At 38.6% G+C, this 22991-nt stretch overlaps 1 protein-coding gene across 31 annotated transcripts in view; it reads right to left on the minus strand.

The window, feature by feature from the left end:
* Positions 1-22991, minus strand: part of SOX5 (SRY-box transcription factor 5) — a 607791-nt gene that overhangs the window by 209867 nt on the left and 374933 nt on the right. For all 31 annotated transcript variants that reach the window (XM_085570319.1, XM_085570313.1, XM_085570322.1 and 28 more), the window contains one exon: positions 4871-5081. In XM_085570319.1, coding sequence (XP_085426445.1) covers positions 4871-5081 — 211 coding nt within the window. The remainder of the gene's footprint in view (positions 1-4870; positions 5082-22991) is intronic.

Consider the following 22991-nt stretch of genomic DNA (forward strand, 5'->3'; position numbering starts at 1 on the left):
AAGAACTTTAAACCTCAACCAATTACAGTATCCTTAGGCCTTTCCTGAATCTGTGCACTTTATTTCCTCCCATCTCACCAGATGGGATTTAAAAACAAGGGTCTGCATTTCAAAGGCCACCCTTCTTGTGCCCATGAATGGCTTGCTTTGGAATCTATGGCTTAAAAAGAGGGAGACCTTGATCTTTTTACAAGATTTGCTGATAAAAAGTTTGATAATGTTAGGAGATACTCCACCTAGAGAGTCTGAATTCAGTATGGGTCACTTTTATAGATTATGAACTGCTTAAACAACAGTCATTTAAATTACCACATTAACAGGTGTTGTGATTGATAATGTAAACTTGAACATCAAATACAAATAGCCTTTAGGGGATGTTCAGAAGACAAAAATCATGCCTAAGAGGGTCTTCCCATCCCTTTTTTCATGACAAGTAATTACTTACAGTCCTGCTGCCTACTATAATACATGAGGCTCTAATACCCTCATTGCCTGTTAAAGCTCCGCAAACTCACGTATTCCCTTCTTACCAAACAGCTGAGATTAATTGTTCCCCCTCTGAAGACCTAAGGACTCTAAGATCAAAATTTTGGAGCAGGAAAAATATGAAACACAATAAATGAATAATTTGTGTGTGTGTGTTCATATATACTTCTGTCTAAATACATAAAACACATTAAACATATTGTGTGCACATATGTATGTGTGTATATTTGCATACGCGTCTTTATGGGAAATTCAAAGTATTCACTTAACAGCCCAACTGAATTGAGTTTCAGAGGTCCTCACCAAGGAGGAGAGGGTCATGTAGATGAATGACTGACATCCACCCAAGCTCATTAGGTAGATGTTCACATTATCTTTCTTTATACAGACATTATCCTTCTTTATACAGAATTCTTTATACAGAATTCCTACAAATTCTGTACAACAACATGCAACTGGCCTCAGAAGACCCACTGTGAAGGTTTTAAAGATGAACAGATACATAACCCATTAAAACTGCCAAAATGGAAAAAGAGGATTTATTCTTAATGAAAAATTAGGAGATATAAAGAGCCAAATAATACTCCAGCTTATTCTGAAAATAGGAAGGAATTTACTTGTTTGCATCTTTCCTTTCCAGAAGCCAAGCCATACATTTAGGGGAAAGGCTACAGAGATTTTAGAGATTTAATTTTCCACAAGCACAGGCCATAAATTAAAACACAGCAATCCAATCACATTAATAGTGCAAGGAAAAGCTAAGTGGTTGCTTTGGTTTTTTCTTTCACAAACTTGTGTCCAGCTCAGTGACTTCAAAGAGACTTCCATTCATTTCTACAAATGAGGAGAAGAGACAGAGAGTATCTGCCATCCTCTGAGGCCTGAAGAAAACAGAAGAGAAACATGCCCGTATCTCATTCTCCTAATGATTTTAGCTGCTAAAGGAATCCCATGGTCGGCAGACGACCCCCAGGGCAAGGGCTTGAGGTCTGTCACAGTATGTAAGGCTTCTCCAAACCCACTCCATTATCTTCATTATCGTGTACCAGGAATAAAAGGAGACTGACTCCTCTTCTGGAGCTCAAGTTAGAAAGGACAGAATGTTTCATGTAAAATAACATTGTGTGACTTCAGTAATAGGTTTATGCCTTTGGGGGCCTAAGAATAAAGCTACATATATGGATTTTCCACAGAATTTGAGAGAAGAAAAATGAACACTGTATTAGCAACAAGTAAAATTCTGCGAGTTTTAGACCTACTGAAACACTTATGTGTCTGTGTCAGCATGACTCATTTTCAATCACATACTTCCATCCAGCAGCAGGAAAAAGGCAAAATTAGGGGGAAAAGAAAAAGAGCAAGGAGTTTTGGAGCTAAGTATCAAAACAGCCCCCCCCCCCCAGTCCCCCCAAGTCATACCCAAGGAGCAAGGAGGAAAAGGCAGCGCTGAGATTTTGGAAGAGCAGGCAGCATGGGCTCCTACAGGGCACATTAACCAAGAGTATATACTCAACAAATCTACACAAAACCATTTATGTGAAGAGTGATGCTTCCCTTATCAGCTCCTGTGTGAGTACAGGGAAGTGTTTACATATGTACGCTGCTGCACTCTGAGCAGTATGTTTAAAATGTAAAAATTCTTGTCCTTTACCAACAAAACTTACTAATTTTTAATTTTATCTTCTATCAAACATAATTGTAGAAAACCGTTTCCCTTGAAGTTTCTTAGAAAGAGTCAAACCTGTTATCAATACTTTAGAATATCTCACTTGTTTTAAAGCCCATTTCAGAAAAGATAAACCCTTTTCCTGACTGATATGGAGTTTGAATTGAGACCTAAAGTTGTCTAGGCTGCCCTTCCCTTTTTTCTGATTTGGAAGAAACAGGCCATTTGAGAGAATGCTTGAAAAGCACGTTTCCCACAGCAATTCAGAGGACTATTTCAAACAATAAAAAGAGAGCAAACACAGCCCATTGTACAAGTTAAATAATATATAAACTTTTGAGTACATAGAGAAATGGGAATGTGGCTCATATCTGGTCTTTGAAAGATTCACAGGAAATTGATTTAATTAAACCTCAACTACTGATGCAAATGTTTCCCTTTCTTCCCAAAGGGAAATAAAAGTATTATATTTTTCTTGTTGACATAATGCAGCAAAGCTTAACGAAGATTCTTGATCTTCATCCCACAAAGCTTTACAAACTAGCAAGACTAAAAATCATTACTGAAATATGCATTTATCACAAATTGCTGCATTTTTACCTACATGTACTATCAAAGATTCCCACTTGTAACACCTCATTCAAAGGGAAATTCATTAATATGCTAATTACCTGACTAGCAACCAGTGATGACTGACAATTTTACTTTAGCACTACATGAAGAAGACATGACAATAATTTTCAGCTGGAGTTCAAACAGAGAAGACACTGTGTTGTATGGTACATATCTCATTTAGGGAAAAATACTCATATTTGTAGAGGATCTCTAAGAACAGTCTAGCCATCTGCACCCAGAAATATATATTTTTTAATTAGCCACTCTAAAAACAACCATGTTGGCTGAAGGGAAGGGGGAGGGAGGCTTGTCAAAATGATGTATTTGTCCCTCACCACCTTTCAATGCTCTTATGCAAGTCTAATTTTCTTCCTAGCCACCTCACCTCTCTGGCCCCCTTTTGTTTCATGTCCCATTTCCCATTCTCTTCTAACTTCTGAACTTTTGTTAGTTCGCTTTTAAGGAGAAAAGGAAAAAAAGCTCAACTCTTTCCTATTCATTTTTTCCTGGATGGGGAGTAAGCAGAGACATGAATATGGCACCCTCATAATGATTTAACTAGGGCTTAATGAAATTTTCATCACAACCTGCTGTTCAATTTAATGGCCTTTGAAAGACAATAGAACAATGGCTAGAGGGAAGAAAAGATTTTTTGTTGCAGGCATTTGCAAAGCCCAACATTCAGTTGCTCCCCCTCCTCTCTCTCCCAATCTCCTCACAAAGCTGTAGATCTTTTGTTTGTACTGTATATTTTCGTTTTAGTAGAGCTGAGATAATGCACAAGCTCTGTAACCATTCTCATGTCTATCTGTGGCCTTTCCTTAACGGAGTCTGTGCAGCTTGTACGACCTCATACTCAACAGAGTATTTATACACTGCCCAGAACTCCTTGTTCTTCCCTCTCTCCAATAAAAGCCTGGTCTTCTTCCCACCCATTCCCCCCGCAATCTCTTCCCTCCAAAGGCACAAGGTATGCTATGGCACAGACCATTACATCTACCTAAATGCAAAAGAAATGTTGTAAGTAATATTAAAAAAAATGCTCCAAGAATTTGCTTCCCAGCAGACCTTTACTGTGTGCTCCAGTCAAGAAAAGCCTAATTTACAATCCTGTCATGCTCCTGTATGTGCCAGCGTGTTTGTATCCATACTTCTGCTCCAGTATGCAGGTTGTCCCGAAATTTTCTTGTGGGTGCTGTCACTTCATGCTTTGAGCACTGAGGTGGGCCCTGAAAGCCCTGCTTTTAAGCATTTGGAATAGATTTCTGTAACAGGACAGGTGAGTGTGAATGAGAATGGAGTCTCATTGCTGTGCCCTAGGAAACAAGGCTCCGTATGCTCACACAATTGGCTCGCAGTGCCCCGAAAAGACAGCTGTAAATAAGCATGCAGATACCTACAGAGAGCATAACAAGAACTTCATCTTCCAGTAAGGATTTGGACTCTGCCCCAAACAGGGAAAAATTAAAATTCCTCACCTTTGGTCCTAGTCCCAGCCCAAAGAACACAAGTCCCATCACCACCAGCTGGAGAGAGGGTCTCAAAAGACACTTGGTCTCCAGAAAGTTCACCTAGGAGACGAAGCTGAGACTTGCTGGCTACACATAATGCAGGGAACACCTGCATTCCCTGTTCATACAGCACCTGCACTACACATAAACAGACCATGATCTGTCCCACACAAAACCCTTCACAAACTCCCAATTTGCCTTCTTACCTTTCAAACAATGACCTGCCCACTAGATCATTTCACAAAAACACTGACACTGATAATAAATAATACTTCTTTTAGTTCTAGAAATGGGGAGAGTAGTGGTGTAAAAGCCCCCAGGTGATTAAAGTTAGCTTACTGCAGGCATATTGAGGAGGTTGCCACTGTAACAAAAAGACCAATAGAACTCTCTTTTTTGGGAAAATCTAAAAGCATTAGCTATGATGGGACACTGGTAAAATTTACCTCTAATGTAGAAAAGAACTGTAAGATCTGCTGGCAAGGAAAAGCAAACAGAGCAGAAAACGGCACGATTAGAAAGTATATGTATCCAAAGGATCTGGAGAAAAGAAAAGAACACAGAAAATTTTGGCCAGCTTCCCAGGCCTTACCTTCTGGCTCATTTTTGATGAGCTCTTCCATTTTCCTTTGCTTCAGGGTGTCCACGACATCTGCCAGGCTCCCCTTGCGCCGCTCGGGGGTTCCCAGGGCTGTGCTGGACAAGGACTCTCCACTCTGGCGCCCACCTTCTTCTGCCTTCAGGGGTGAGGTAGATGAGTTGTGCGGGGCAAATGAAGACATCACTTTATTGCCATCAACTTCCTGAAAGGGGAGAAAAAAACAAGATGAAACGTTCCTTTCTTTTCTTGAAAAAGCGGGGGAAATAAATCGACGGAAAGAAAGGAAGAACAATCCTTTGTTCTTTGAGTTCATTGCTACTTGTTCTTCTGTTGAAACCTTTAAAAAAAGGCATGCAATGCTTCAAAAACACCCAGAAAAAAGCCTACCCATAAAGCATAAACCAAGATTACAGGCTGGAGTGAACAAAGATCAGCTTGCAAGACAGAAACATAAAATACAGTTTTTCCCTAATTGAGAAGAAGTGCTGTTCTCATCGGTTTCCTAATAACAATGATATTGATTACCTGTAATTGTTTGTTCTTTTACAGGTCTCTTTCTAAAAAAACCTTCAATTTTTACAAGGACCATTAATTTCCTGACTTTATAAAGTACTTAATGCCTTGATTGGCTAGTTGTTTTAAGAAAGAAAATAGCAACTAAACATTAAATGTCCTTTGCCATATGACATATTTTTACTCACAGTTCAAGCAGTTCTCCCATCTATAAAGGATGAAGCAATTGCTTTCTGTTTCCTAACTCTATTCTCTTCTGTCTTACACCTTCATTTCTTGTAGAAACAGTATTTTTCACAAAGGTGGTCCTAATGACTTTCCCTGGCAGCACAATGGCAAAACTCTGACTTCCTGGAATATGCACACAACCCTCCTCATGTGAGAGCCCACAGAGGTCTACTCATTAATTTTAATGGAAAGCAAAACTGATTCCAGCATCTTCAAACTTGCCTTCATTAACATAAGAGCCTTCTCCTCCACCTTAAAGCAACGTTCTCTGCACATATTCCTCCTCCTTTCATGTCTGTTGTACCCTACCTTCTGTACACATCTCCCAAACACATTTTTCCTTCTGCTTATATTTGTCATCTGTACCTGAAAAACTTAGGTCAATGTCTCCAAACAAGGATTGCAGCAGAGTAATACACTACATAAAATAGAAAGCTGTAAACATAAGTAGTTTTTATTTTGATGCGATTTCCCAGTGGTTTTTTTTTCACTATCCTATTTTTTAACTCTAGTTGTTTAATAAATATTGTTTTTTAAATAAGCCACTGGATAATGTTATACGAGTTACAGACTTGGTTGAAAAAGTCTTAATTTTTTTTATTTTTGCACTGCATTTCAGAGGGTATGAAGGTGCTATATATGTCTATAAATATGTACACACACTGATTTTTGATAGTGATTTTTGTTATAATTTTATCTTTTTGAGTAATTTTGATGTCTCTGCTCTAATAAATCATAGTATTTCAGAAAAAAAAACTTTTATGAAAGAACATAAGTTGCTACAAATTATTTTAATAAAATCTGAGTAAAGCTACATGGAAAACATGCAATAAAGAAAATATATTTGTTTTCACACGCTACTTTGTTGTGTCAAAAAGATTACCTATGGTTAAGGAAACTTTAAATGCAAACAGTTTTGAGCAGCTTGAATGTGTTATACTAGTGAATAAATTCCCTAACAGAATCGGATTTAACTGAGATTACAATCTGGGCCATCATATGCCCCAAAAACCAAACCCAGTGATGTTAATGAGAGACTTTCTACTGACGTCAATGAGCTTTTGACCAAGCCCTAAAAAATTTTCAAACTCAAATCAACAGAAATGCTCCCTTTTTTTCCTTCCAACTCCCTCCATTTTTGTTCTGCACTTGAAAAATTCCTAGCTGCTAACACCGGACTTCAAAACTTAGTTGAAGCCAAATGCAATTTTTTCACATACAGACTTGAGTAAACTGATTTTTTAAACACCAATCTAAACAAGCAAAATGGTTAACTTCAGCATAATTTCAGATTTTATCTAGAATTCAAAACCATTATCACCAAGTGGCTATTTTCTCCCCTACACACAAGGCTGAAAGAGGAAATATCTTGAAAGCTGCTTTCTTATTCACACTTTGAGACAGATAAGCCAAATATCATCATCCTTAGTTACAGTTCTTAAATCTACCTATGCCACCAGTCATGTATATGAACAGTGGGTCTCTTCATTTTACCAGGAACTAATTTCTTGTTTTAATCCAAAGCAGGTTCCAAAAGACTTTCACTCCTGTTTCTGTGTGTCACAGACAGAAAGTATCTGTAAAACTTGCCAAAACTTCAGGTATCACAGCTGCTGCTTCCATGCCCATTTGGGGTACATGCAAATGGGGTTTTATATGTACAAATATATTCTGAGAATAAAACCAGTTTGTTATAAGAGAAGAAACACAAGAATACAAGGATTGAATGACTATGTAAAGTAATATAAGATGGTTTTCAGAATCACAAATTGCTTGGCTTTCAAATGAAACTCACAAGTATTTTTAAAACTTGCCTTGCTTTCTGGGGAAAAGGAATTGTAAGGGGGACAATGCAGTAGTCTGTGAACAAAGCATCATGAAGGGACTCTGAATACTCAATTCCTTGTTCTTTCAAATGCATTGTGAAACCACAGAAAATATCACTTTTTTTCCCTGCATTTCAGCTTCCTACCTGTAAAACAGCCACAAGTAATCTTTTATACTATAAAGGTCTTAGAATAATAAATTCATTAATAACAGAGATACTGTCCTACTACAATGTTGGCTAAAAGCATTTAGAATACCACAGTTAGAAAGACTTCATAGCTGGCAAAGAAAGGAAAGGGAAGTATTCTACACAGATTTTTTTGAAAGGTAAATTAGATACTAAAATATACAATCAAGAAACCATCCCCTGCAATAAGTTTCTTTAGATCTCTCAGGTGTGCACGTATGCAGTGTTTGCATATCACATACATGGCTATTTATACACTTGTGGGATTTATTTAAGCCTCAATCAAAACACATATACAGTAAGGGAACAGCTGCAATCACATCTCAGTGGGCTAAATTACAGTACACCAGTGAATTATTCATTCAGAAAGATCTGCAGCAATCACACATCCATTGCGTGATTTGCAATCCAAGAGGAATCCTCTCCTCTCTGTGCTGGTGGAGGAGAGCTCACCCCAGCTTCTGCTGCTGAGGACACTTCAGCATGAATCCTCCAGCAAACCAGCTCCAGAACCTGCTCTCCCACAAGCCCAGCATCCTTTTATTCTGCTGTTCACAACAACACGAAACATGCAACAGTTACCTTGGCTTTCACTTCATGCCCCTCTCTTTTATTTTGTTCTTTCTTATGCCATTATTTGGAGACATGAAAAAGCTGTCAATGGGTCTGAATTTTTACTTCTAGCATGTAAAAAGAAAGGATACTTCCACCACATAAAACCTGCTCGTGTCAGTGGATGCATAAAGCAAAAAAATTTCAAGTAAAAAAAAAAAATCCTCTGATACTGTACACAGAAGTTTACTGTCCCCCTGAAAACACTCAGAGAAATCCTTAATGGCAAGAAAAGAGATGTCAGCAACAGTTTAAAATCAATCCCCTGAGAAGTTCCTTCCCAACAAGCGAGATTCAGCAGGTTCTTTTTTTAAAGGGACAAATTGACATGACTTTCTCCAGTTTAACTAAGAGAAAAGCAACAGCACTGTAAACTGGTATTAAGAAACATCAATACCTGCTATTGACGTTGTACAATTAAGTCCATCAAGCCACACACAAGACTCATCTCTCAGCCAGCAGGGCAGTGGACGAACACTTTTCCTGGAGAACAGGAACAGCCTCTCCCAGCTGCATAACCATTTCACCTGTTCAAGTTTGATTACATTCCAGCCTCTGGCACTGCTAATCCTGGTTACAGTTTTATGCAGGCAGCAGCTGCTCTGTGGATGGGGCTCTGCTGTTCACCTGCACTGCCAATTGCTCTGCTGATGTGTGCTGGCCAACATCTCCTCCAGCTTTGAGCTGGGATGGTACTCACCAAACACCTGAGGCTGCTGCTTCTTGATTTCCCCTTCGGAAAGGCAGACAAGGATCTGCACAGATCTTGCTGAAGCAAACCCTCCAGCCCCTTCTTTCCCTCCCAGGCAACAGCAACACAAAAGTGACCAGCCCACGTCTCGTGTCTTCTGCTTCTGTTCCAAGCTACAATCCACAGGAAGACCTGTTCATTTACAAGAAAGTTGCCTCAATATTGCCAAACAGCTTCCCACCTATGGAGGAAATACCTCTTCCAAGGTTTAATGATAAAACAGTCTTCTGCCCTTTCAGGATGAGGTCAATAATCTTCCTTTGTTAATCTTGGGCAAGCTTTACTTAATCTAACCCCCTTGTCACCTTTGTGATTGACAGGAAAAGTCATGTCACTGGACAATGGACTTGGACTCACTGAGCAATATCTTTTTTAAAGATTACACAATGTTACCCTTGCTCTCATAAAAAGTGCAAACATTGTCCTGTTAAAATAAACTCTTCATTCCAGCTGTATCTTTCAAATTGTCTCCCTCTGTTTCCAGGGTCCAAGGGAGGCATATTTCAGTTCTACAGAGGAACATTTACAGGTTTAATGAAAAGAAACAGGTTGTACTCTGTGAGATTTCCAAAATATCTCTTAGTGATCTAAATAGATCTCATCTTCTCCTTCCTCATCTAGAGATGCACATTATTCCTGTCTGCAATTAAACTCAGACACTCTGCTTCTGTGACATTAAAATTTTGTCCCAAACCAACCAAGAATCAAAGCAGAAGAAAACTGAGAACTAAGTCTGAAACTGTTAATTACCACCATATGGTATGCATGAAGTCTGCATCTGTAGGGGAAAAAAAATATATACCATGAGAGTTCTGGTTTTGCAGCCAAAAACACCTGGAATAAAATACTTGTGTCTTTAAAACAAGCACAGATATTGTCTGATTGTAAGAAGCCTGTAATCCTAAAAGCAACCAAAAAGGTTCTTTTCTTCAAAGCTGGAATTTTGCCCATGGTTCACTCTTTTAGGATGTGTAAAGAAGACCAAAGGCAGGTTTTTTTCTCTTTCTACACTAGACATGTAGGCTAACATATAATCTATTTTATAGCCTCCATAGTGACCAGGAAGCTGGTAACAGTATGACATAAGAGATAATCAGAAAACAGAATAATTCATTCTTCTGAAGACAAATGATTCTCCAGCAATTTAGTGCTGTTTCCTATTTTTTTTTAAATTTATTTCCCCCAACAATATCGCAGGATATGAGTATGTGTAAGCAGGATATGATATGATATGTGTAAGATTCAACAGCATAGCTACTTCAAGTGAAAATCTGGAAGCCGTAGAAATACTTCCATTGCCCACAGAAGGCCCACCAGCAATTACAAGAAAACTCAACTTGACATTTCCAGTATTTGTTAACATATAAAAGAAACAAAACAGACACACAGTATTCACAAAGCAAGAATGATCTTCAGTTTTTTGCTTAATCTTCCATTTACAATTTTTGCCTCAATTAATGTAATTAACTTACTCCAGGAGCTTAAGTGCCATTGCCTTTCAATGGGAATCATATTTTCAAATCACTTAAGTGTTCTGGAAAACTGTCATCATCTCCACGCTGTGTCACAGGGGCTGCAGAGCAGGGATTACCACAAACCTGCCTGGCTTATGGTGGCTGTCAACCTGGCGCCTTCAGGAAGGTGAAACCCATATTCCATAAGGCTTCCCAGTGGACACTGTGCTTTTCATATGTTAGAATTTCCTTCCTTCTATCTTGTATTTAATAGGTCTTTGGTCTGTAAATCTCCTCCATGCAGTAAAGTTGCTCATCTCGTGGAGAGGAATGATCTCAAGGAGATTTAAAAGGAACAGTGGAGGACACCATAAGCAAACAGGAGACTACCGAAAGTCATAGAAAGGAAAAACAGGAGGAAGAGTTCTTACTTAGGAAGTAAGAACTGACACATAACCCAAAGAGGGATAGAAGTGGTTAAGGGCATTATAAAGAGATCCAAAGGTTATGGGTCTGCAATCAGATCCATGCAAAACAACCACTGTCCTTATACTGATTATTTATTTTCCTAGGACTGTGGTTTTAATTATGACAAGGAAATCAAACACAATAGAGACTGAGGAAGTAAATGAATAGATCAGAAGAGTCAGCTGAAGAGGCCATTGTGGCAGAGAACTTTTATCTGAATTAGGTGAAGTAAGCACAGTGAACAGAGATGCACTTTTTTGTTTTCTTTTTACTGTGACTGTGCTACTACCATCAAGAGAAATAGATTCAAGTCAAATACTGATTTGGCTTTACTGATACAATGTATCTGGGACTCCATGATCCATATCTTGGAGGTACTACTGATTATTAGACTTATATAATCCTGATGACATCTTGTTCTCCCTCTAAAATGTTAAAATTTCACTTTGTAATAAGAATTTTATTTTTAGCAATCATTACTAGCTCATGTCCTTCACTTTGATTTATTTGACATGAAGTGCTGTATCTAATTAATGACCTTTTCCTGATGAAGCAGCAGATACACTGGCAGAGGTTTCAGTGGGAAAGCTAACAGGTATTTTCAGTGCTTGGTATCCATGAACCTGGCTGGAAATGGTTCAAAACTCAAAAAGACAACCATCTGCCACAGGCACTCTGCTACATCAGACTCCTTCCTTTCTTTTACCTTTTTCCTTCATATGTAAACGGAGATATTAATGAATATTTCCTGCAGCTTGAGGCATTTTAAATAATTGATATAACAAGCCTAGAGATTATTGACTACAAGCCCCACAGTGGTTATGTTTTCATTTTTATTGATGCAATAAATACTCGGCTTCTATATTACTCTTAGATTACTCCATGGGGCACCACAGCCCAGCCACCTGAAACTGGAAATTGGGAATTCTCTCATACATCAAGTACCACTCCACAATAACTGACAGGAACACCGAAATGTACCTTGATTTTTTCCAAACATCACAATACTCAGACTACTGCCACAACTGCACAAGCAAGAGGAAATTTCAAACACAAGGTTTAGAGATGAGCTGCAAGAAACTGTTTGGTCGCATTCACACAAAAGGAGTAACTTATAATCCATTTTGCACCGATTTCTAACTTTATCCTCTGAGATTTAGAGAGAATAGGAACAGATTTTTCAAGGATTTAAGAATCTACAGATAGAAGGAGGTGTCCTAGTGGGATTTCTGAAAATGCACAATAATATAATATTCATTTAATTCTCACTGCCTTAATTTTAAGTGTCTGAAAATAAAGAGGTGGAAGCAGCACGGTGTGACTGTGTGACTCTGTGTGCCTCTTCACTAGACCATTATCAGCCTATCTCTAGCACAGAGCACAATCTGATAACCGATGCTTTAAAACAAACATTTTTCCTCTGGCTGTTCTGCATTCCAGCCCATCCCCAAACATACAGCACAAGTTTAGTATTTCTTACTGCTTATCCCATAATTTCTACTTGATGTATTAAAATCAAAGAATTATATGCAAACTTTGGACCTGTTTGTAGTAAAAATATATGAGAAATTTTTGTTGGTGAAATTTTAGAACTTTTTTATATTGAATGCCAAGCATGGCTTTTTAAATTATTTTCTTCTGTGGTCTGTATTTTGGTTTTATTTTTAGCCTACCTCTTTGTCCCATTTCTTGCAATGAAGTGTTCCCCATATATGAAAGTAATTTGCAAATCCTTAGATATTAAATATAGCAAAATGGCAATAACTACTTTGTAACAGGCTAATGTGGGGTTAGTGACATGAGTCCTGACACCCATACTCAGACCAGATCTCCCCTACTGCTGCTTTCTTCAGCTAAGCTCATTTCAAGAAAATAACGCAATATAGGATTACATCTATTTGCTCTCAAAACACTTAACAAACAAAACTGGCATTCTGAGAACTCCTAATATGTTAGCTATAACCTGCAAAAACAAAGAACATGTTGTACTACATGAGCCTTGTTATCTTTGTGCTAGTAATCTTCATGCTTAAAAATAATAAATAAAGCTTTGCAAAAGCACTTTTAAGACTTTTATGAGCTCTTCCCTGAGGGACTAAAGATCGCCCGTAAGACCTTGCTAAACAAAAAATAAGACTGCTTATCAAAACAGCTTGGTAGAGGCTTCAGCATACATAAAATCCTTCTAATAGTTTGGAAATCAAGCAGTATAAAACGATTATCTTTGTAAAAATACAAGCTTACTAACCAGATACAACAACTCTGGCTTGTGAGTGTAATAAAACCTATGTTAAGTGTCAAAGCGTTTGATCACCAGCTTTGTTACTATGAAACAAACCCATTGTCTGTACTAATTATTCCTCGGAAGAAGGAGAGAGGACTATCTGAACAGAACTCAGGATAAAAAGAGTGTCATAGGCCAGCAGTGGCTCCTGGACTGCTCCCAGCTTTCACACTTCAGTTCACTGCAGTTTTCAGATTGAAGGGCATGTCAAATTACTTCATCTGTTCTCTGGTAGCCTACAAAAACTTGTACCAGGCAGATCATTTCACTTCATTCCTTTGGTTGGGTGGCTGAGAGGAAAGTAAAGAAAAGCCACACATGAAATAGTTATGATGCCTCAGGTTTCAGCTTTTACATTTTTCAGATTCTGTGCTGCTTTTGTGTGCATTTCTGAGTTCATATTAGAGGATGGTGAGCTCTCTTCACAGAGCAGGGAGACAAAACAATTCCTTCTCTAGCTGGGGACCAAGGACAAATAATCCAAATCTCAGGCCCAAGAGTATAAACAACCTGGGTTGAAAAGAGGAAAAACAAGAAGGATGGGACTTCATGGGCTGAAGCTGGAATTGGACATAAACTCCAATGTGCAAATAGAGCAGAACTTATCAAAGTGAGAGACCCCGTGAGCGCTCGTGCATTTTGTGCCCATTTTGGTTCATCTTGGGTATAGCTCTGGCTGGGCTCTTGTGCTACCCAAGGTGGATCCATTGAGGAGATCCTTTTAATAAATCCCTGCTTTATTCTTTAACTTTGTTCTAGGGCAGCACTCACAAGGCATCAATTCTGTGAAATGTAGGTATGTATACACTACACTTCTTAAATAATCATGTTCTGCTTTATACAATTGCGTATTTTTCATGAGCCTTCTCAATTCACATCTGTTTGTTTCCTTTTACCTTGTTTTATTTGTTCTTTTCCTTTTCAGAAAGGAAAAGAAGAGGCTCACAAGATTATAACCATCAAAATCGTCTTTGCCTCCAAAGAGATTAGCATCACACTATTTCTTTCCTCTGAAAGCGATCTTCTGGAAGTTTTCATTTTCAAGAAGGACCAGAAAACATAACTTTATTAAAATAGCTACTTGAGAAATAGCCTCACTGTGCCCACCAGAGTTTACTACAGCATAACAACAGGGATTAAAAAAAAGAAACTCTTTTTGTTCAGAAGGGTTGTCTCATTAATTTTGTAATGCATATCATCCAGCCCAAGGTACTCACAGATCTGCTTTTACCCAAGTTCTCTATTCTGCTACCTGCTTTTCACAAACTTCAATTTGTCTACTACTAACTCTCTTACATTTTTTACGTAATGTTATAAGAATTTTCCAAGCAGTAACCGGTTTAATATTCTCTAACTGTTATTAACAGACTTGCTTTCTCTCCACAATTTATTTCACCTATTTTGCTCTTTTATAATTTGATTTTCTTCCTGCTTACAACTGTTACACAATTTTAGTGAAACAGAATTTGGAATTCTGGTGTAAACCAAGGTAGTTTTTCTCACCTTTGGAGGAAGAATTGCACAAGCTATAAAAAAGAAAAGGAATATACATATTCTGTGCTTACAAACAGAGAATAAATCTTGTCACAGAAAGACAGTTCCACAGAACATGCTTACAGAGTAGGAAAAAAACTTATTTGGATCTTGCACACTTCAAAGGACAGCATTTGATCAAAAATGCCAAACAGATCAGGATAATTATTAAAAATTAATATGGCAGGAGTCAATCAATGTAACACTGATAAATAAACGTAATATGTATTATTAGAGCTATTCCAAATGTTTTTAGTTAATCCCCACCTTTGTGGTATTGTACATAGCACAGGTCAGGACATGGCATGAGCTGACATGCCAGGCTCCAAAGCACAGGAAAGGCAGAGCACATTCAGCACCCAAGAGTTATCAAGAACCAATTCCCTGTGTACTCTTCAGAGCATTACTACACCTCAAATAGTGACATTATGTTCTACTCCAGGGAGCAGCATGATGTCATTTTACCATTTAAGTCCCATTCTAAAGTTCAAGCAAGCAGAGCTTAAACAAGATTTAAAAATGTAGACAGACCTCACCAGTTCAGACTGTGGATCAGTGATGCAAAACACCCTAATAAATTCTAATTTATGACAGATTCACAGTTGTTCTCACTCTGCAGATGAGTTATTCTTTCTTCTGTTTCTGTAAACTGTAGTCAGCAGCATACATTGCCTACTATGAAGAGACCTTTGTGATAAGATGATATCAAGGGATGTTGTGACATTCCTGATTAAGAATTACACAGTAAGCAAACTGTACAGAAATGCTAATTTCCCTCCCCTTTCTCATCACTTACCTAAATTATTCTGAGTAATACAAATGATCTTTATTAGCTTTAAAGCAGTTCATTCTCATTCTCTTATATCATTTCATTAAAGAAATTAAATTCCTGTAGATGACTAAATGCACAATGTATTTTCCTTAAAAATTAGTTTTGTGCACCAATGTACGTCATGCTCACAAACAAATGAAAAAACCCCAAGGAACACCAATTCTTCTACAGTCACAGCCAACTACCCACCATCAGCAGAGAATGAATAACTTTTGCTGGAAACAACCCTCCTTCTCCAAATTCCTCTTTGAATCACTGATTTCTGAGTATTCCCTGTAGTTTTCAGTCATCATCAAGTGATGCTGAAAAACCCACAGAATTGCCCAACCCAAATAAGAAAGGCACAATTTTCTCCACTTTGACTGGAAAGAATGTAAGACTGCTTTATGGTGAGGAAGCATTGCTTGGCTAACAGAGCATGGTTTTACAAAATCTCTCTTTCTGCTCTTAAATTTATTAAAATTGGGCCTCACAATGTGATCCAACCAGGTACCACTGTGCCTACCAGCACTAAGCTCATGTACAGAGGGTTTCTAACAAAAAGTTCTCTGCAATGCATTCATTATACCCAGCAACATCAAACAGGGAAAAATAATTTAAAAGCTCCTATTGAGCATCTAGAGACCTTGAGCTCAGAGAGGGGATGAACACAAAGGGTATTTGGTTTTGAGTCACACTATATATATAAATATACACACACACACACATATATATTCGCATCCATTGGAAGAAATTAAAGTGCATTTTGAAAGGTTTTCTTATTTTTCTCTTCCCTTCTATTCTGGTCTATGAGTGTCTACCCTTAGCGTATGCATATTCAAGCATACTCAAAAGAGTTACATAAATTTTTTTTGTTTCAGTTTTTGTTTTTAATCTTCAGATGAACATTTATGTGGGAATTAGTTATTTGAAAAATAAATTGCCTGGACAGATTCAGTTATGCGAAATATAAGCGAAAATCACATGCACCTGACATATAAACTACACTGTTCTGGAAATCTCACTTCATGAACACATTTGATTTCAAGCTTGTGTTTATTAATTTTCACATCAGCTATTATTCACTTCAATACAAAGTAAAACTTTCTTCCTTGGAAGTAACAGAGTAAATTAAGAGTTTAGATTATGCACAGTGATAAACAAAATACAGTCAGAATTAGCTGTTCAAATGCCTCAAATTATGGTAGCTAATTTTAAATTTTACTTTAGGGCTTAAGGACTACTGAAAAGAAACACAATATCAGGTGAAGACACTAAGGAGGATAAACTGGAAAACAGAGAACAACAGACACCTTTAGAAATTGCTGGTCATTCTTCTGACTGCAGGGCTGAATTAATTTGACACAGATTAGAAGAAGTTTAGATGAAAGCATCTGTGTTCTGCTTCTGAAACAGGAGAACATCCAACTATGTATGGGGATAAACAGAACAGTATCTTTAAAATGTCACCTATTTTCAACATAGTTGTTCCTCATGTATTTTCTGAGCCATGTCTATCTGCTTGCTTTATTGACTATTTCTTTTTAACTGCCCTCAGCACTGAAGATTCAATACAGCTACAAAAGAAGGAACTGCACTCTGCTGTGCAGACATATCATCAACAAAACAGTTAAGTAGCGATTGCAAAGTGTTTTTTACTAGGGATGATGTGAAGCAAAAAGAGACAAAGCTTATTTTCAAACCCTAGTTTAAGTTATCACATTATAGGCAATTAATAGAAATATCATATTTTTATGCAACTAAATTTGACCTCAAAAGACACAGCAAGACAGAAAACATAGGACCCTCTAATGTCATTTTACAGTCATTTATCTGACTATAACCACACTTTAAAGCACTAAGGTCAGTTGGTCATAAAGCATGACCTACACTTCTGACTAGCATTTGACTTGAGAGTAAATAAGGGACTGACACTCCATTAACCTTCACAAGTACAATTATTTATCAAAACAATTCAAAAGACTACCCGACAGAGAACTGCTAAATCTGGAAGCAAAAAAGGAAACTGTAACAGTACAAACTGATCTTTTGCCAGTGATGAAGAGCTATTTCCTACCACAATTCCTGTAGCAAGTCGTCCAGTCAGCTTTAGCACAGGCATCCATTTTAAAGGACTGCACCTTAAATCATATTGGCTTTGACAAAATGTCAAAGCTTTCCTTTTTTTTGTGAGTTTTTTTTTCATTTCCATCTTCTTTCTCAGAAATGTATGCTAATATCCTGAATTTACAGGACTCTTAAAAGACTTCCCTCAGAAATGCAGGCAGAAAATTCAGAACAGTTCTGCAGAGTTGGCCCTACCTGTCACAGCACATCACAGTTGAGAATACCGTGATACACAGAGCATCCCCATACAATTTCAGAAGGCTTCAACCCACACAGAGGAACACCAAACCTCTTCAGAAGGCTGCAGCATCTGCCCTTCTTGTCCTTCAGCCCAGCCTTTTATAGCCCTGATGTTGATGCACTGCACCTGTGTGCCCTCTGCTCCCTCTGGGGTTGGTCAGTGCCCCTGGGCACTCCATGGCTGTTCCCTTCAATGCTGCTCACCTGTCCTGCACAGCTGGAGCCAGTCAGGGATGAGGCTGGGCCACAGCCCCACTCCCAACCACCACCAACTCTGTGCCTACACTACCTTCCCTTTTGCACTTCTAGTTGCAACCCAAGGATGACACCTGTTCCCAATATTCCTGTTTGCTGAGGTGACCATAATTTTCCCACCACAATGTGAAATTTCTTTAATTACAAGGCATATGCTGGTTGTTAAGTCTGAAAAATTTATGTAACATCTTTATGTACTCACATTCTACCCAAATGCTGCACTGAAGCATGGGGTTGAGCTGCTCATCAGCAGCTGTCATCTGCCATCAACTACTTTGACTTTATGATTGCAGGAACACTTTGCACTTCCAAAGAGTGGGAAGTTTGTTCAAAATCCTATACCGGAAAGGGTCAGGAGGAAGAGTGAAAAGAAAGCAGCTCTACCACAGGAAGATTCTGTCATGATCTACTGGAAATGTTGTCCATCACTGCTATATTGTCTTGCACAGTGGTTTTCCTTTGGCAGCACAACACACCCCTCTACTGCACTACACCCTGGAGTGATCTCCAGCGTCTCTCAGATGCACAGGTGGGAAAAATCACCAGGTGTTCACCACTGGAGCTCCAGTTATTACGGCATAGCTCAAATAAAAGCAGTGGTGTGAAGCAAATGAACCACCTTCCTTGTCTTTGCTCTCCCCTTTGGATTACTTCCCTACTTTGTAAAAATGCATCAAGTTCATGAACATAAACAGCTCACCCAGCTGCCTCAGACCTTCTTTCTGGTGGTCACAAGGCAAGAACCCCAAAATGCAAAACCAAGAGATAAGGGAGAAAAAGATAATTTAGACAAGGGAGAAAAAGTCATTTGAAGGGGAACAGGCTTTTCTCTTATCAAGTAGCCTAAAACACAGCAAAAGGAACAAAAAATGTTGACTGACATCAAGGTCAGCTTCTACCAAATGTCATCTAAAAGGGAAAGATTGACTTGATAATGCCTTTTGAACAGAGGATTTATAACATTCATAGCATATAGAACAGCATAACCCTCATTATATTAGTTACCTTATTTCAGTTTGTACAAACAGTTTATTCCTTAAAGATAATAAAAGGAAATGCATTATGATTTTAAATCTTCTGCACACTTTACCTTATGCATATTCAAATAATCATGTTTAGGGGACTGAGTACTTTTTAAACCTGACTCATAAAATTGATATCCTGAGGTCTAATGTTTATTTTTTCCCCATTTACTTCCAGATCAAATGCCTTAAATTGCAAACACTTTCCCCATTCCAACTCCTTGTCTTGGAAACTCAACGTTTCTTTTTCCTCCTCCCACTAAGAAAAGATTCTGTAGTCAGACTTTACTGGCAATTCTTCGGATGTGCAGGAGGCACTATAATCCATTTTGCTATTTGAGAGCTCTGCACTCAGAGCTCAGCAAAATTAAGCAGCCCCAAAACTTGCCCTCTGCCAGGTACCTAAGCAAAGGAGAGCAGAACACAAAGCCTTCCTTCCACCAGCAAATGCACGAGAGAGGATTTAACTGCAAGTTAATTGAATGAATCTACACAGCAAAATTTATGAAATGGTGTCTGAGCCACCCAGAGTATGTTTTCACTTGGGATTAGAGCTTTTCAGTAGCATCTCAGATGCACCGGCTGCAGACATCACTGTCCTTAATGGAAAAGCATCTGTTTCCAAGCAGGAGGCATAACTGTTAAAATGTGAATGATTCTACTCTAAGTAGTTCCAGAAAAGCAACAAAACAGCAAAAAAATTTTAGAAAAACATGGTGGAGACAAGAATCCCATATACTGAAAGAAAAGTTTGAGACAAGGGAATGTGCTATCATTCTTCAAATACATTTACTGCAGAAGAAAGCATATTTTCTTTTGCTTCGGTGGCTAGAACAAGAATTAATGAGAGAAAACTGATGCAAGAAGGATTACACAGGAGTTATTTTCTAAAGGCAGAGAGAGCAATACTCTGGCCCAGACAGACTGAGAGGTTCTGAGTCTCCTGTCTTGCATAACTTCAAGTCAGACTATTATCTGACAGAAACTACATTGGTACAGCTGATCCCTGGATTGAAGCTGGGACTGGGTGACCTCTCCCAATGCCTCTCAGCCCTACAGTTGCATCAAGTGCAAGGCTAAAAAATGGTGAGCAATGGATGTGCTCATTCAGTAGGAGCTCTATAGATCTGCAAGGGACTTACTCACTAAGCTGGATCAGGGTTCTTTAGTTGCGTTTTGCTCTGAATTTTTTTTTTTTTTTCAGATAAATCAATAGGCTTGGGCCATTTTCCAAAGATGTGATTTGGTAAGTTTCAAGCCAAACCTCTCAAGCTTTACTCATGAGATAAGTGTTAAACAATGAGCCAGATTCATCAAAGCTTTATAGACTTACTTAAAAGAAAAAAAAAAACTGATTCAGCCAACTCATTTCAAGCCAAATCAGGCAGTTGAAAATCTATTCCTGAGATTTGGAAAATCTGTCTTTTTTTAAAATATTTTAAAAATATGTTTTGAGAGTCCCTCTTTTGCAAGAGCCTCAGGCAACTCTGTCAAAAAAACGTTTCTTTGGGGATTTTTCACTCTGATTAAGAGTGGTGTATTCCTCATGTCTAAAGGAGATAGCTGAAATACAACTGTTTGTACATATACACCTAAATATTTTTACATATATACTTATATCTACAAGCAACATACGGATTCAAGAACATTTTATCAGAAGTTTGCTAATTAAAGCAGTGGGTTTACTTTTCAAAAAGACTAAAAACAAATTTGCCTCTTTACCATAAGAAAAAAAACCAAACAGTAGCGCTGGACACCAGTATACTCTACTAATGCATAAAGCTAAAAACAGTTCCCTGTTCTCAGCCATGTTTATGAGCCTTAGCACATAAAATCTACCAAACTTCTCAGTGCTGACCCCCAGAGTATTTCCTAGAAGAAGGTTCATTCCCATGTTCTTTTAGTGCTTGGTATCTCTACCAAGAAGGGTAACAGCTGAGCTAAACAAGCCAGTTTTTGTGTATACCCACAAAAAAAACACCTCCCAGAAGCACCAAGTGCTTCAAATAAGGCATCATATGGTACCAGGAGAGGGGAAGACACATGCCTGGCGTTACTTAACCAGGATGGGTCCCAGTGTTGACTGGGAATGGAGGAAAGGACATCCTGCCTGTTGGCTAGCATTCCACACATGGCTTCTGAGCTGGAGGAAATCTGGACTGGAAATGCTGTGCTGGTAATGCAGAGATTTCTATGCAGAAACACAGGAAAGGCCCCTACCCTCTTCCTCCCATATATACTGTTAATTCCCTAGTAAACTCAGTTTCAGAGGCAGAAAGTTGATGCCACTACAGTGATGGACACAGGCGAAGGCCATTGGATGGCTGCCCCTCCAGCCCAGCATTTACTGTAAACATTTATGTCAAAGCAACGAGAAGATGTTCAAAACCTTGCCACGCTTTCTTTTTCTGCTTCTGCTCTTTGCAAGGAAACTGCTTCTTCCGAGGACATGGAAAAAGCATGTGACTTTGAACTGGAAACCCTGAAAGATCAGTGAGCCTACCTGCTAATGAGCAACTTGCTATTGAAACGAGCTCGTTAGCTTTCATTTTTGCTGGCTGCTGATCGATTCATAAGCCACTTATGTGGCCTCTGTAAGCTGTACATAAATTATCAAACGCATTGATTTCTCCAAATAATAAATCAGGAAGTCAGTCCTTTCCATATCTCTAGTATAACTGCCTAGCTCAATGGCCTTCAAAATTCAACCAGAGGAAACAATGATAACATCAGTGATCATAGCTACACTGCATCTGAAATGGCAAATATTCTGCTGCAAAAATAAGCTGTGCTGGCATCCCAGGGAAGTGAATAAAAACTTGCCTCTGAAAATGTTACATACAAAATGCACAGAATTTTGCATCAATCTTTGTGTAGGTGGCAGCTCAAGAAATTCACAGTGAGGAACAATTGTCTCCAGCAGGGAAAAATCCAAGATAGATCATAATCTTTTTCCATCTCATATAATTAAATTTCTGCAGCCATCTTCATATGACTGAAGCGGTCAAAGTCCTATGGCATCCAGAGTCAGTGGTGAGCTTTGGAAGTGAATGCATTTTCTCTTGTCCACTGGCAACTCCCAACAGCACAGGAAGAGAACCTGTTAAACACTCACCAGTCAGTGCAGGAAGAGGTAGGGAAAGCTTCCTTAGCCCAAACATGCACCCATAACATTTCCATTTTCAGCACTTATGGATACCTCCAAGGCCAACCTGGTTTCACCTGGCCTCCCAAATGTTTCTTAAAGTATATCAAAAAGTAATACTTTAGACATGTATGCTTGCAAATTTCCAAGCACTTCATAACACTGATTTGCAATAATTTGCCTAAGGTCATGTGGGCCTTGATCCAAAGCCTATTAACGACAAAGCAGTCTTTATAGTGACTTCAAAGAGCTTTGGATTGGACCCACAGTGAAGCACTGCATAGTAAATAGAAAAACCAAGAAAAGAAAACCAGGTCTAGAGAAGAAATGTCATCCCCTCCTTAACTGACTCAGTTTACTGAAAAAGATGGGTACATGAGATTTAATTTTCCTGTTCTTCTGTACCACACTGCCAGCCCAGTGGAATAGTTCTTTCCCTTTTCCCACACAACTGCATTTCTCTGAGCTTTATTCAATTCTAAACTACAGCCTGACCACACTGCAGAGGTATTTTCATCACCTTGACCCTCAGTAACACACCAGTCCCAGAGCAGCTCCCTGGAGAGAGCTGTGGCATTCCTTGCCAGCTGAGGATGGTGCCAGGAGAGTCGGATGGAATGCTCGCTCCAAAAGAGCAGCAAGCTCAGGACTAAAT

The sequence above is a fragment of the Lonchura striata genome, chromosome 1A (genome assembly GCF_050655825.1).
Source record: "Lonchura striata isolate lonStrDom1 chromosome 1A, ASM5065582v1, whole genome shotgun sequence".
NCBI classification, from domain to species: Eukaryota; Metazoa; Chordata; class Aves; order Passeriformes; family Estrildidae; genus Lonchura; species Lonchura striata.